The following is a 15976-nucleotide window of genomic DNA, read 5'->3' on the forward strand; positions in this document are numbered from 1 at the left end:
CGCCCTTACTCACTGTTTAGTGTTTTTATTTGCGTATTGTTAATGTGGAAGCGGATGTGACGTTGCCAAAACATGTGACGTCATCACGTTGTTGTTGCGGGCGGGCTTTTTGTCCTTAAAAGAACGGTCTGTTTTGTATGCAGAATAACAAATATGCTTTCGGCTTTGTGGCTGAAGAGAAGACGCTGATTTATATAATATGTGTGTATATATTATATATATATATATATATATATATATATATTAAATGGTAAAAGGGTTCTACTTGAATAGTGCTTTACTACCTTCAAGGTACTCAAAGCGCTTTGACACTATTTCCACATTCACTCAATCAATAAATCAATCAATGTGTGGAGAGGCGGAGCCGGCAGTCTGACAGGAAGGCAGGGCACACCGTAGCCCAGCCCAAGATGGCGGCGAGGAGGCGTGGCCGGCAGTCTGACAGGAAGGCAGGGCACACCGTAGCCCAGCCCAAGATGGCGGCGAGGAGGCGTGGCCGGCAGTCCGACAGCGAGGGAGAACACGCCGGAGCTCGGCCCAAGATGGCGGCGAGGATGCATGGACTGCGAGCAAGCAGCAGTGCGAGCCGCGCTGGAATCAACCCCGCAAATATTATCAGGTGCGTGGGTCGCCCAGCTGCGCACGATTTAAATCTCCTCACGCACTGTATAAAAGGGCAGCGGCCGTAAAGGCGGGGGAGAGAAACAGAGAGAGAAGGAGCCAGAGAGCGAGCGAGAGCCACAGGAAGACGAAGACGCACACGACTGAATAGGTGGAGCGGCAGAGGAAGCAGGACACGGCAAGGCTGAAAAGCAACCCGTAGAGACTTTTTATTTTTCAAAAATAAAAGAAAGTCTAACCTGCGCAACAATGTCCTTCCTTGGTGGTCCTGAGAACCTGCACGACAGCAAGAGACTGTCAGACATTGTTTATTTATACAGCCCTAAATCACAAGTGTCTCAAAGGGCTACACAAGCCACAAGGACATCCGCGGTACAGAGCCCACATAAGGGCAAGGAAAAACTCACCCCAGTGGGACGTCAATGTGAATGACTTTGAGAAACCTTGGAGAGGACCGCATATGTGGGCAACCCCCTCTAGTTGAGACCGAAAGCAATGGATGTCGAGTGGGTCTAACATAATATTCATTCACACACACATTCACACACTGATGGCTGGAGCTGCCATGCTAGGCCCCTCAGGAGCAAGGTCTTGCTCAAGGACACAACGTGACTGTTAGGCCTTGGCAAAAATGAGGACTCAGTTGCAGACGATAAACGGTTGGCGCGGGCTTTTATTCAACAGTTTCTGAGAACTCTCTTCAGATAGAGTGAATAAACAAATAACTATAAACTCTGTACTAGAAATGCTAGGTCAGGGGTCACCAACGCGGTGCCCGCGGGCATCAGGTAGCTCATAAGGACCAGATGAGTCGCCCGTTGGCCTGTTCTAAAAATAGCTCAAATAGCAGCACTTACCAGTGAGCTGCCTCTATTTTTTAAATTGTATTTATTTACTAGCAAGCTGGTCTCGCTTTGCTGGACATTTTTAATTCTAAGAGACAATACTCGAATAGAGTTTTAAAATCCAAGAAAATATTTTAAAGACTTGGTCTTCACTTGTTTAAGTAAATTCATTTATTTGTTTTACTTCGCTTCTTATAACTTTCAGAAAGACAATTTTAGAGAAAAAAAAACAACCTTAAAAATGATTTTTAGGATTTTTAAACACATTTACCTTTTAAATTCCTTCCTCTTCTTTCCTGACAATTTAAATCAAAGTTCAAGTAAATCATTTTTTTTATTGTAAGGAATAATAAATACATTTTAATTCAATTCTTCATATTAGCTTCTGTTTTTTTCGACGAAGAATATTTGTGAAATATTTCTTCAAACTTATGATTAAAATTAAAAAATATATATTCTGGCAAATCTAGAAAATCTGTCGAATAAAATTTAAATCTTATTTCAAAGTCCTTTGAATTTCTTTTAAAATTTTTGTTCTGGAAAATCTAGTAGAAATAATGATCTGTCTTTGTATATATGGAATATAGCTTGGTCCAATTTGTTATGTATTCAAACAAAGTGCAGATTGGATTTTAACTTATTTAAAACATGTCATCAACATTGTAAAATAAATTTTAATCAGGAAAAAATACTAGTGATGTTCCCAAATTTTTTTATGTTTTTTTCAAAAAGATCTGAATTAGCTAGTTTTATTAATAATAACATAGAGTTAAAAGTAAATTGAGCAAATTGGCTATTTCTGGCAATGTATTTAAGTGTGTATCAAACTGGTAGCCCTTGGCATTAATCAGTACCCAAGAAGTAGCTCTTGCTTTCAAAAAGGTTGCTGACCCCTGCGCTGGAGTAAAAAGGAAATGTAGCACAGGGCAAAAAACTTAATGAAAATTCACTCCAGAGGGAGGGAAAAAAGGTGATGGCAAAATTTACACAGATGTAATAATAAAAAACAACAATACATGATTAACTACACCAAAAGAAAATCGCTCACGAAGAGGATACAAAAAGGTTTAAGCAAACTACAATATAAAGCTTATCAACTTATCAACTAAAACTTATCAAGGAGCTCTTTGTATTATTAGGTCCATCAGTGCTAAATATTATAAACTTATCACTCTCCTCGGGCACTGTTCCCCTAGCATTCAAAAAAGCGGTTATTCATCCTCTTCTTAAAAGACCTAACGTCGATCCAGACCTCATGGTAAACTACCGACCGGTGTCTCACCTTCCCTTTATTTCAAAAATCCTCGAAAAAATTGTTGCGGAGCAGTTAAATGAACACTTAGCGTCTAACAATCTATGTGAAACCTTTCAATCCGGTTTCAGGGCAAATCACTCCACGGAGACAGCCCTCGCAAAAATGACTAATGATCTATTGCTAACGATGGACTCTGATGCGTCATCTATGTTGCTGCTCCTCCATCTTAGCGCTGCTTTCGATACCGTCGATCATAATATTTTATTAGAACGTATTAAAACACGGATTGGTATGTCTTGGTTTAAGTCTTATCTTACTGACAGGATGCAGTGTGTCTCCCATAACAGTGTGACCTCGGACTACGTTAAGGTAACGTGTGGAGTTCCCCAGGGTTCGGTCCTTGGCCCTGCACTCTTCAGCATCTACATGCTGCCGCTAGGTGACATCATACGCAAATACGGTATTAGCTTTCACTGTTATGCTGATGACACCCAACTCTACATGCCCCTAAAGCTGACCAACACGCCGGACTGTAGTCAGCTGGAGGCGTGTCTTAATGAAATTAAACAATGGATGTCCGCTAACTTTTTGCAACTCAACGCCAAAAAAAAGCAAATGCTGATTATCGGTCCTGCTAGACACCGAACTCTATTTAATAATACAACTCTAAAATTTGACAACCAAACAATTAAACAAGGCGACTCTGTAAAGAATCTGGGTATTATCTTCGACCCAACTCTCTCCTTTGAGTCACACATTAAAAGCGTTTCTAAAACGGCCTTCTTTCATCTCCGTAATATCGCTAAAATTTGCTCCATTTTGTCCACTAAAGACGCCGAGAAAATTATCCATGCGTTTGTTACGTCTCGCCTCGACTACTGTAACGTATTATTTTCGGGTCTCCCCATGTCTAGCATTAAAAGATTACAGTTGGTACAAAATGCGGCTGCTAGACTTTTGACAAGAACAAGAAAGTTTGATCATATTACGCCTGTACTGTATATACCTTTATATACATATATACATACATATATACCTGTACTGGCTCACCTGCACTGGCTTCCTGTGCACTTAAGATGTGACTTTAAGGTTTTACTACTTACGTATAAAATACTACACGGTCTAGCTCCATCCTATCTTGCCGATTGTATTGTACCATATGTCCCGGCAAGAAATCTGCCTTCAAAGGACTCCGGCTTATTAGTGATTCCCAAAGCCCAAAAAAAGTCCGCGGGCTATAGAGCGTTTTCCGTTCGGGCTCCAGTACTCTGGAATGCCCTCCCGGTAACAGTTCGAGATGCCACCTCAGTAGAAGCATTCAAGTCTCACCTTAAAACTCATTTGTATACTCTAGCCTTTAAATAGACTCCCTTTTTAGACCAGTTGATCTGCCGTTTCTTTTCTTTTTCTCCTATGTCCCACTCTCCCTTGTGGAGGGGGTCCGGTCCGATCCGGTGGCCATGTACTGCTCGCCTGTGTATCGGCTGGGGACATCTCTGCGCTGCTGATCCGCCTCCGCTTGGGATGGTTTCCTGCTGGCTCCGCTGTGAACGGGACTCTCGCTGCTGTGTTGGATCCGCTTTGGACTGGACTCTCTCGACTGTGTTGGATCCATTATGGATTGAACTTTCACAGTATCATGTTAGACCCGCTCGACATCCATTGCTTTCCTCCTCTCCAAGGTTCTCATAGTCATCATTGTCACCGACGTCCCACTGGGTGTGAGTTTTCCTTGCCCTTATGTGGGCCTACTGAGGATGTCGTAGTGGTTTGTGTTGTGGTTTGTGCAGCCCTTTGAGACACTAGTGATTTAGGGCTATATAAGTAAACATTGATTGATTGATTGATTGATTGAAAGGGCTCAGGAAACTATAAATGAATGCGCTCTAGTGATGGGTCCGGCAACACCGATGCATCGGCACATGCGTCGAGCTTATAGAGCAAAACACTGTATCGGTGTGCATACCGCTTTTAGAAAGTCACGTGACCGATTTTGAGCTGTTTCGGTCATGTGACTGATACGCAAACTGTGTCGAACTGACGCCTGCGTGCCAAACTTTGTTTATAAGGAAGCACATCTGTCAACGAGATGATGCTGCCAACAGAATCGCCGCACTTCTGTCGTTGGTCATTTGTCATTTATCGTCGTCGGAGATCATGGAGCAGCCTCAGGCAAAAAGAAATATTCCCGCCGTGAAATCATAACTAAGAAGAGAAATCGTCTAAAATTTCACACGTTGGAAAAACTGTTTTTTTGGAATCAAAATGTGTAAAAAAAAAAAATAAAATAAAATCCCAGTCCACAAGCATCTTCATTCATGACACATTCTCTTAGATTTCCATGTTTGATACATGTTCACATTATTTATTGACTGTATCTAAAAAAGATAAAAATATAGTTTTATTTAAATGAAGATATGAAAAAATCCAAAATGAAATACAATGACTTGGTTGATATTTTTGTATATACTAGGTCAGTGGTTCTCAACCTTTTTCCAGTGATGTACACCCTGTGAACATTTTTTTTAATTCAAGTACACCCTAATCAGAGCAGTGAAGTGAATTATATTTATATAGCGCTTTTCTCTAGTGACTCAAAGCGCTTTACATAGTGAAACCCAATATCTAAGTTACATTTAAACCAGTGTGGGTGGCACTGGGAGCAGGTGGGTAAAGTCTCTTGCCCAAGGACACAACAGCAGTGACTAGGATGGCAGAAGCGGGAATCGAACCTGCAACCCTCAAGTTGCTGGCACGGCCACTCTCAAAACATTTTTGGTTGAAAAAAAGGGATAAAGCAGTAAAATACAGCACTATGTCATCCGTTTCTGATTTATTCAGTTGTATAGCAGTGCAAAATATTGCTCATTTGTAGTGGTCTTTCTTGAACTATTTAGAAAAAAAGATATAAAAATAACTAAAAACTTGTTGAAAAATATACAAGTGATTCAATTATAAATAAAGACTTGTACACATAGAAGTAATCATCAACTTAAAGTGCCCTCTTTGGGGATTGTAATAGAGATCCATCTGGATTCATCAACTTACTTATAAACATTTCTTCACAAAAAAGAAATCTTTAACATCAATATTTGTGGAAAAATCTAGCTGTCAACACTGAATATTGCATTGTTGCATTTCTTTTCACAGTTTATGAACTTACATTCATATTTTGTTGAAGTATTATTCGATACATATATTTATAAAGGATTTTTGCATTGTTGCTATTTTTTTAATATTTAAAAAAAAATCTCACGTACCACTTGGCATACCTTCAAGTACCCCCAGGGGTACGCGTACCCCCATTTGAGAACCACTGTACTAGGTCATAAAATCAGTGTGAGTTGAGTCGGTCCACAGGTGGCCTGTAGGGATTTTTAATGTCCAGCAGATGTCAGTATTTATTGACACAATATCGACACAGTATCAATACAGTTTTGCAACGTGTCGAAACTCTTCATGACGCCTCATCAACCCATCACTAATGAGCTCCAAGAGGAAGGAAAAAAGAAAGCAGAGCACTATGAAAATAGCTAAAAAAAAAACAAAACTGACCAAAAAACTTTAGCAACTCAAACTCACCCTTCTTCGGAGGGTACGAAGAAACTAAGAAATGAAGCGAGGCAGAACTTAACAACTTGGACAAAACGATATACTCTGGCAACAAGACGAGGGCTATATAGACACACATGAGGGAGGATGACACAGGTGGGCACAATCACGTTATCAGGAAAGACATCAGACCAGTGACACAAGAGGAAGGGCAAGTGGCCTGAAACGATTAGAATTTCAAAATAAAACAGGAAGTTCGCCACACAACCCCAAAACAGGACTTCCCTCACCGCAGTGTGACAGTGACTAGGATGGCGGGAGCTGGGGATCAAACCGGGAACCCGCTCTATCAACCGAGCCACACCGTCCCATCCATCCATGTCGCATTTTTTGCCCTCTAAATGTGTAACTAACTTGAAGTGTTTTGTAACGATGATTATTTGTGATATGTACATTTTCTGAATGTGCTTGTTCTATTTTGGGCTGAAATAAAACAAAGAAAACAATCCGAAGTTATCTTAGTCGTATTTTTAAAGGGGAACATTATCACAATTTCAAAAGGGTTAAAAACAATAAAAATCAGTTCCCAGTGGCATGTTGTATTTTTTGAAGTTTTTTTCAAAATTCTACCGGTCTCCGAATAGCCCTAAAAAAAAAGCTTTAAAGTGCTTGATTTTCGCTCTCGGCGAAGACACTGGCCATTTCCCTGTGACGTCACACAGTGCTGCCAATGTAAACAAACAATGGGAAAACCACAGCAAGATATAGTGACATTAGTTCGGATTCAAACTCGGAATTCAGCGATTTAAGCGATTCAACAGATTACGCATGTATTGAAACAGATGGTTGGAGTATGAAAGTATTGAAGAAGAAACTGAAACTATTGAGCGAATAGCTATTGACGCTATTCATAGCCATAGCATGGCCGAATAGCTGCGTTAGCATCGCCGGTAAAATGTGCGGACCAAACGATCAGGAATTTCGCATCTTGTGACACTGGAGCAACTTAAATCCGTCGATTGGTAAGTGTTTGTTTCGCATTAAATGTGGGTGGAAGGAAACGTAATATAGTTGCAAATGCATCTACAGGTTATCCATACATCTCTGTTCCATGTCTGCTTTAGCACCGCCGGTAAATAGCATGTTAGCGGCCATTAGCGTAGCATGTTAGCATCGATTAGCTGGCAGTCAACATCAACAAAACTCACCTTTGTGATTTCGTTGACTTTATCGTTACAAATGCATCTACAGGTTATCCATACATCTCTGTGCCATGTCTGCTTTAGCACCGCCAGTAAATAGCATGTTAGCGTCGATTAGCATAGCATGTTAGCATCGATTAACTGGCAGTCACGCCGCGACCAAATATGTCCGACTAGCAAATAAGACAACATCAACAAAACTCACCTTTGTGATTCCGTTGAATTTATCGTTGCAAATGCATCTGCAGGTTATCCATACATCTCTGTGTCATGTCTGTCATCGCCGGTAAAATGTGGAGACACTTTGGCACATTCAATGGGGGTCTGGCGGCAGACACTTTGGCATCTTCGGGCCAGTGGTGCAACTTGAATCCCTCCCTGTTAGTGTTGTTACACCCTCCGACAACACACCGACGAGGCATGATGTCTCCAAGGTTCCAAAAAATAGTCGAAAAAACGGAAAATAACAGAGCTGAGACCCGGTGTTTGTAATGTGTTGAAAATGAAAATGGTGGGTGTGTTACCTCGGCGACGTCACATTCTGACGTCATCGCCTCCAGCGCGATAAACAGAAAGACGTTTAATCCGCCAAAATTCACCCATTTAGAGTTCGGAAATTGGTTAAAAAATATATATGGTCTTTTTTCTGCAACATCAAGGTATATATTGACGCTTACATAGGTCTGCTGATAATGTTCCCCTTTAAGTTATCATTGGTCCGAGGTCGAGTACAAGTCAACAGGAGAAAGATAAAAGTCAGAAGGAAAAAACGTTTTTGTATTTTAAAAGGGTGAAATGCTATAATGTTGAAAATGTATACTGGGGTAGTGTGACTTTCACACTTTCACAAGACTTACTTTGTCAAACAACTTGCCGTTTGCTTGAACCTGCACTAAAAGACAGAATACAACATTGTCCTTTTTTTGTTTAATATCTATCTCCAAAGTATTTTGATATCGAAAATGTTTTTTTTTTTGCGATAAGGAGCACTTTAAGTATGAGCCAGAAATGTAATTAAAGAGGAAAATGGCCACTTGTTATTTAAAAGGTATTTTATTTTTTAAAGGGCAGTTTTCAATCGGAAGTTGCAAACTTCTGGCGCATGCGCAAACACATCGAACAGTGAAAAAAAAAAAACGGAGGATCCAAGATGGCGGACCGAGCGGCGTGGCTTCCCGGAGAAGTTTCACATTTACGATCTTATATATTCAAAAATAGCATTAAATACCTCAACTATTTGCCACGAAATGGACTTTGAGTGTGGAGCGACGGCGTGTTAGCTGAAGTGAAGATTGAAGACGTGATAGAAGATGGACGACTACTGCTATGCTAAGATGGCGACGTCATGTCAAAGAGAAAGTGAAAGAGAATCAGCGCCACCAACGGAGAACAATCTGAAAAGCGGAGATGAAGGTGAGTGTGTTGCGTTCCCTCATTTGAAAGCTATTTGAATTCCAAGCCCTAAAAACAGAAATTAGCCGACTTTGTTGAACAATGTAAACAAAGAACCTCGATCCAAAATGGCGGAAATGTCTGTTAGAAGTTACTGCAGTAGTAAACAGTAGGCAAGCAACGATACTTGGTATAATCCTGTGTGAATCCGACTTTATTGTGATCCTGTGTGTGTGAGAATGTGTGTGTGATTGTGTAGTTACACAACATGTACTAAAAAACTATGCAGACGCTTTTTTTTTTTTTTTAAATCATGTTTGTGGATAAAAACGTTTCATCCCTGAAATAATCATTAAACTTGTTTAACGTGTTGGTACACATTATTTTTCAGTAACTCAAATTCAGACTCCATTTTAATGTACTTTTATTTAATATAAAACTCCACAACCAGGGCCTTTTTTATTTAATATAAAACTCCAAAACCAGGGCCTTTTTCCAAGCACTGGTAAAAAGTTCTGACATTTTCAAGTCATTATTGAATTAAAATAATGTATTATTTGAAGATGTTGTTTAGTAAATGTTAACTTGAAATAAAAAAAAACCCTACAGTATTCAGTACACCACTGATACTTTGTCTCCTGCAGAATGTTTGTGATGACAAGCAAAAAAAGGTTGTTCTCTTTACCCCCACAAAATGTACTTAAAAAGAAGCAAAACTGTGGTCCTAAAACCAGGTACTAACCGAAGCGTGGGTTACCTGTACCGTTACACCTCTAGTAAACACAATTATAGACATGAACAAAATGACAGTTGTCAGCTGTGAGCATATATTACCTCCATCAAACATGGCGGAAATGTCTGTTACAAGATACTGTGCTAGTAAATAGTAGGGATGCAAATGTACTCGCTGTTATTCTGCACCGGACAATTCTTCTTTAAATAAATAAGAAAAAGTGATATTAATCGAGATCGGATGGTATGCAAAAAATAATCCCGACATTTTTTTTTGCCATATTGCCCAGCCCTAGTCCATCAACTGTTCAGTTTCAGCATGTGGGCAGTTTCTACAGAAATTAGTAATATTCATACTTTGTATTTTTGTTTAGCACTTAGCAATAGTGCTAATTGCTTGATCTGCTTATCACTCAGCTTCTAAAACTTGTAGCTCATCCTCCTTATATTCAGGCTCAAAAAATATAAGGTTCTGGATCATAGTTTGTCCCAAAGTCTTCTTTGATGGCACTCATGAAGTCTGCCTTTATTAGTAATAGTTGGTGGTGTTGTTGAAGGAAATAGCGTCCGTTGTGATGCGCCTGTGAAAATAATGTGCCACCCTTTGCTCAAAATGATAATAAATGAGGAAAATATGAAACTATTAGATGTTATTATGAATGTGCCCATTTTTACAGAAACATTACTAGTTTCTACAGAAATTAGTAATGTTCATACTTTGTATTTTTGTTTAGCACTTAGCAATAGTGCTAATTGCTTGATCTGCTTATCACTCAGCTTCTAAAACTTAGCAATAGTGCTAATTGCTTGATCTGCTTATAACTCAGCTTCTAAAACCTGTAGCTCATCCTCCTTATATTCAGGCTCAAAAAATATAAGGTTCTGGATCATAATTTGTCCCAAAGTCTTCTTCGATGGCACTCATGAAGTCTGCCTTTATTAGTAATAGTTGGTGGTGTTGTTGAAGGAAATAGCGTCCGTTGTGATGCGCCTGTGAAAATAATGTGCCACCCTTTGCGCAAAATTATAATAAATGATGAAAATGTGTAAAAATTAGATGTTATTGTGAATGCGCCTGTTTTTACAGTACATATATACTCATAGTGAATTGTGAAGTGAAATATATTTATATAGCGCTTTTCTCTAGTGACTCAAAGCGCTTTACATAGTGATACCCAATATCTAAGTTACATTTAAACCAGTGTGGGTGGCACCGGGAGCAGGTGGGCAAAATGTCTTGCCCAAGGACACAACGGCAGTGACTAGGATGGCGGAAGCGGGAATCGAACCTGTAACCCTCAAGTTGCTGGCACAGCCACTCTACCAACTGAGCTATACCTCCCCGGTATATATAGCGTGTATATAAAAAGTTGCTGGAAGCTTTTGCATATTTCTTACAGTTTTTTATAGGCCAAATAGAGTGCATCCCCATTACCTGCGATGTTAGCTGACTTTTGCTAGTGTTTATTTATGAGTTAGAATCAGTGATGGGCAGTAGTGCACAACAAGTAGCGACGCTATGTAGCTTAACTACAGTTCCCAGTAGAGTGGCGTTAGCCTCGCTTCTTTTTGAACCTGTAGTGATTCCTGTAGCTCAGCTATTTTTCGACTCACGTAGTGACGTAACGTCCATCAAACACTACAAAGAGAAAAGATGGACTGTTAATTAAGGGCCTTAAAAAATATATTGCTATAATCATTTTAATTTATTGTTACTATGATGGTTAGTTTACGTGTTATTTAGTTGTTACTAATGTATATCTGGTTGTTCTTTTAGATTGTACTTAAAATTGTGTATTGGTGGTACTGTTTCTACGTTTTCAAATGAATAAATAACGGTGTTATTTATCGTGATTCCAAAATCACTCAAAATAATCATGATTATCATGTTTTGCCATAATTGTCCAGCCCTAGACGTAGTATTGCAAGGACCTCACAATAAATTGTATATCACAATACTTGAGTCATGATACAATAGTCTATTGTAATAATGTGACATGGAGTTTTACTGCCATTTTTACAATGTTTCTCAAAAATGTAAAACACTACTTAAAATAAATGTATAGAAGTATACTCGATGCCAGTAGTAATTTTTGGGACGAACTGGGTCAAAAACAAAGTAATTCCAATGATCATTGGAATTGTACAGAAAGTGGATCAAATGTATTGCATTTAATATCTAAAAAAGTCCTCTACTTCTTAACTACAGACTTCAATGAGATAGACATTATCTTTTTCAGTTTTGCAAAGTATTTCAATATTTAGTTTTACCCCACTGTTTGTAGTATCCTACATACAATACATAGAATAAAGTGTTTTTGTTGTTTGTGCCTTGCAGACGTCCAGCAGCTGATCGGTAATCCAGAAGAAGTTTCCCCTCAGTCAGGGGGGAGCTCCACTTTGAAGCAGGAGACTCCACAACCACCCTGCATTAAAAAGGAAGAGGAGGAACTCTGCATCACTCAGGAGGGAGAGTGTCTTCTAGGACGAGAGGAAGCTGATTACACCAAGTTTCCACTGACTGTTGTCTCTGTGAAGACTGAAGATGATGAAGAGAAACCACAAGTAGACAACCTCTTAGTTCCACTATCAGATAGTGAGGCTGAAGACGAGCTTGAAATAACTTTGAGCAGCAACACAGACTGTGATGGTGAAATGAGGACTCACACTGACAACAAACACTCTGAATGCTCTTCAAAGAAGAGAGGTAAAACATGTTTGAGCTGCTCAGTTTGTGCTGAAAGTTTTACTAAAAAGAGCCATTTGACTCAACACATGAGAACACACACAGGTGAACAATCATTCAGTTTGTGTTCAGTTTGTGGCAAAAGCTTTTCTCGAAATAGCTTGTTGAGTCGACACATGAGAACACACACAGGTGAAAAACCTTTTAATTGTTCAGTTTGTGGCAAAAGCTTTTCTCGAAATAGCTATTTGACTGAACACATGAGAACACACACAGGTGAAAAACCATTCAACTGTTCAGTTTGTGGCAACAGCTTTTCTCAATATAGCTCTTTAACTCAACACATGAGAACACACACAGGAGAAAAACCATTTATTTGTTCAGTGTGCGGCAAAGGCTTTTCTCAAAATAGCTCTTTGACTCTACACATGAGAACACACACAGGTGAAAAAACATTTAAATGTTCAGTTTGTGGCAAACGCTGTTCTGTTGAGAGATATTTGACTGAACACATGAGAACACACACCGGTGAAAAACCATTTAGTTGTTCAGTTTGTTGCAAAAGCTTTTCTTTTAAGGGCAGTTTGATTGAACACATGAGAACACACACAGATGAAAAACCATATAAGTGTTCAGTTTGTGGCAAAAGCTTTTCTGTTAAGAGAATAGTGAATCGACACATGAGAACACACAGGACTAAGACCATTTAATTGCTCAGTTTGTTGTAAAAGCTTTCCTCATAACAGCTCTTTGTTCAACACATGAGAACACACACTGGAGAAAAAAACATTTAGTTGTTCAGTGTGCTGCAAAAGGTTCCCACATAAAGCAGATGCAGTAAAACACATGAGAACACACAAGGGAAAATAAGCAATTAGCTGTTTAGTTTGTGGTATGTTGCTCATATGTGGCGACATCCACCCTACCCAGGACCTCCTCACTGCTTCTTTCACAAATATCTGAGGTATTCATACTAACTTGGATTATTTGGAGCATAATCTTATCCACTCATGACCCCATGTCTTCTCTGTATCTGAAACCTTCCTGAACAGTAAGATAGATGATGCTTCAAGTGCTTGGTTACTCCTTCTTCAGTCCAGGGACCTGGGGCCTCATGTGTCAAGTTTGTGCACAAGGTCAAAAACCTGCACTACACCCTTTTTCACGACTGAGTTGAGATGTATCAAAACTGACGTTGACGCATAAGTGATGCTGGGTAACTGTTTGCATAACAAACTTGCCAACTTTTACTCCTCAGACTGATTGATGTGCAAATCAGAGACATATGAAAGATGAACCCACAACCTATCCCCCACCTCCCTCGACATTCGGGCATAAAAGGTTCAATCAAGCCCGCAAGATGAGTTATCGAAGTGTAAAATTCAGCTGCTTTTTTTAATGTGACTCCTCCTCCTCGACCCAGCAGGAGCAAAACAAGCAATAAGTAACCCCACCTAAAATGCAGCATGAGACGCTGCACATTGATATAGTTCTATCAAAATTAATATTCAAAAAAAAAAATACAAAAAAAAACTATAATCCCGCCCCCTGATTTCCGGTGTATATGTCCCGCCTTCTGACATCTGGCTATGATTTGACAGATCAATCTATGAAAGATGTGTCTATTTCACCGCTAAATATTTTGTATATTTAATATGACAGGTCTTCGAAGATGTGAAAACAATAATCTATATTTTTACTATATTTTATATGACTTTATTGCAGCTTTTGTCCCTGTGTGTAGACTTGAAGGGGGTCTAGTATCCTTAGTAAGAGCTTTTTTATAAAAGGAAAATTGATGACCTGTTATCAAAGCTTTACAATGAGGGGCCTGGGGGTCCCCACCCTCCTGCCTGTTGTAGTCTAAAACGGATATTGACAGCTGTTGATTGAGGTAGCAATGAAAGAAGCAGTCATATAAGCATGTGTGCAATCCCATGAATGAAATCAAATGTGCTGGGTCGTAGGAATGGGAACAGTCACATCCTTCATGATTGAATGTAACCACGCCCCCATCGTTGGATGATGCTGAGACAATTGATCACACAGTGACTTCTCATCATTCCTTCAGTTTCTACCTAACACTGTCCACTATTTTCAAGAAAGTGTTGTAATGTTTTATTATGCTACATTTATTCTTACTTTATATCATAGTCAAACTAATGAAGTTATGAATAAGTCTATCTTTGTTTCTGAAATGTATCTCCATTTTAAATACCGCCATTATTAAATTATACCACGCAACACTAGTTTGAGCAATAATACAAATAATATTAAAGTCATGTTGTTGATTGTGTGGTTTAGTTTAGGTTTTAAGCCACATCCAGCAGTTAAAAAAGATGAACAATTAATTTCATATAAATGGTAAATATTAAAAGTAATTAATGCCAAAGTCTTTCAAATCTTCCTATAAAACTTTTTAAACATTAAATGTTTACTTTTTATCATTGTAAGATTTTCAGGAAAATATCCATCCGTCCATTTACTACCGCTTATTCCCTCTTGGGGTCGCGGAGGGGCGCTGGCACCTATCTCAGTGTACACCCTGGACAAGTCGCCACCTCATCGCAGGGCCAACACAGATAGACAGACAACATTCACACACTAGGGACCATTTAGTGTTGCCAATCAACCTATCCCCAGGTGCATGTCTTTGGAGGTGGGAGGGGCCTATCCCCAGGTGCATGTTTTTGGGAGTGGGAGGAAGCCGGAGTACCCGGAGGGAACCCACGCATTCATGGGGAGAACATGCAAACTCCACACAGAAAGATCCCAGGCCTGGGATTGAACCCAGAACTGCAGGACCTTCGTATTGTGAGGCAGGTGCACTAACCCCTCTTCCACCGTGAAGCCCTCAGGAAAATATATTTAGTTTATTTTTCATATTACAAGACTTTTGATCCATGCCTTGTGTAATCATCGTTAATGTTTAATCCACATATTTTTTTGTAATATTTAACGCCATGTTTTTATTTGCCTGTCACTGTCATGTCTTTGTGATCATGTTCTGTTTAGTTTTGTTCTGTTTTGTTTTTGACTCCGTTACTTCCTGTTTTTGCGCACCCTGGTTTGTTTTAGTTTCCAAGACAACCGTTAGTTTCACCTGGCTCATTTGTTTGGACTTACGCACCTGTCAATAATCACAGCACTATTTAAGCCTGCGGTTGCCAGGCAGTCAGCCTGGCGACACCACCCTCTACACACCCTTCATACCTGATTGCTCACTTCTTGCCATTGATTCATGCTTTTCACGTCACAGTAAGTGTTTTCTGTTTTTGTTGTCCATAGTTCTGCCTTTGTGCGAGTTTTTGTTTTCAGAGCCAAGTTTTGAACCTCTGCTGAGAGTGCCTTTCGTTTGTTTCTTTTTTTTTTTAAGTTAAAAATAAAAGATGTCCTTAACGCGAATTCCAGTCCAGTCGATTTGCACCACGGGAAAACAAACCTCACCACAGTCCACGTGTTGACAGTCACTACATTGTAGGAATATTGATTTATTTTTTTATTTTTTACTCCGAAGTAAAACAAAGAAAACAATATGAAGTTGTCGTACTTGTATTTTTAAGTAATCGTGCCATGACAACCGCTCGTCTGCTTTCTCCAAACACGAGAACAAAGCAGCTCCTACTGACTTGTGATTGGCCACACCGTGCCGATCTTAATCACATGGCTAATTGCAATATAATAAATCGCG

At 39.5% G+C, this 15976-nt stretch overlaps 2 protein-coding genes across 2 annotated transcripts in view; one reads left to right on the forward strand and one right to left on the reverse strand.

The window, feature by feature from the left end:
* LOC133548443 (gastrula zinc finger protein XlCGF57.1-like) overlaps window positions 1-15976 on the reverse strand; it is a 351444-nt gene that overhangs the window by 41411 nt on the left and 294057 nt on the right. The window lies entirely within an intron of this gene.
* On the forward strand, window positions 8618-15690 carry LOC133554893 (zinc finger protein 567-like). Its single transcript, XM_061904195.1, has 2 exons — window positions 8618-8888; window positions 11938-15690. Exons 1-2 carry the CDS (start codon window positions 8786-8788, stop codon window positions 12993-12995), a joined length of 1161 nt encoding a protein of 386 aa, XP_061760179.1. The 5' UTR covers window positions 8618-8785; the 3' UTR covers window positions 12996-15690.

Source organism: Nerophis ophidion, linkage group LG01, assembly GCF_033978795.1.
Source record: "Nerophis ophidion isolate RoL-2023_Sa linkage group LG01, RoL_Noph_v1.0, whole genome shotgun sequence".
Lineage (NCBI taxonomy): Eukaryota > Metazoa > Chordata > Actinopteri > Syngnathiformes > Syngnathidae > Nerophis > Nerophis ophidion.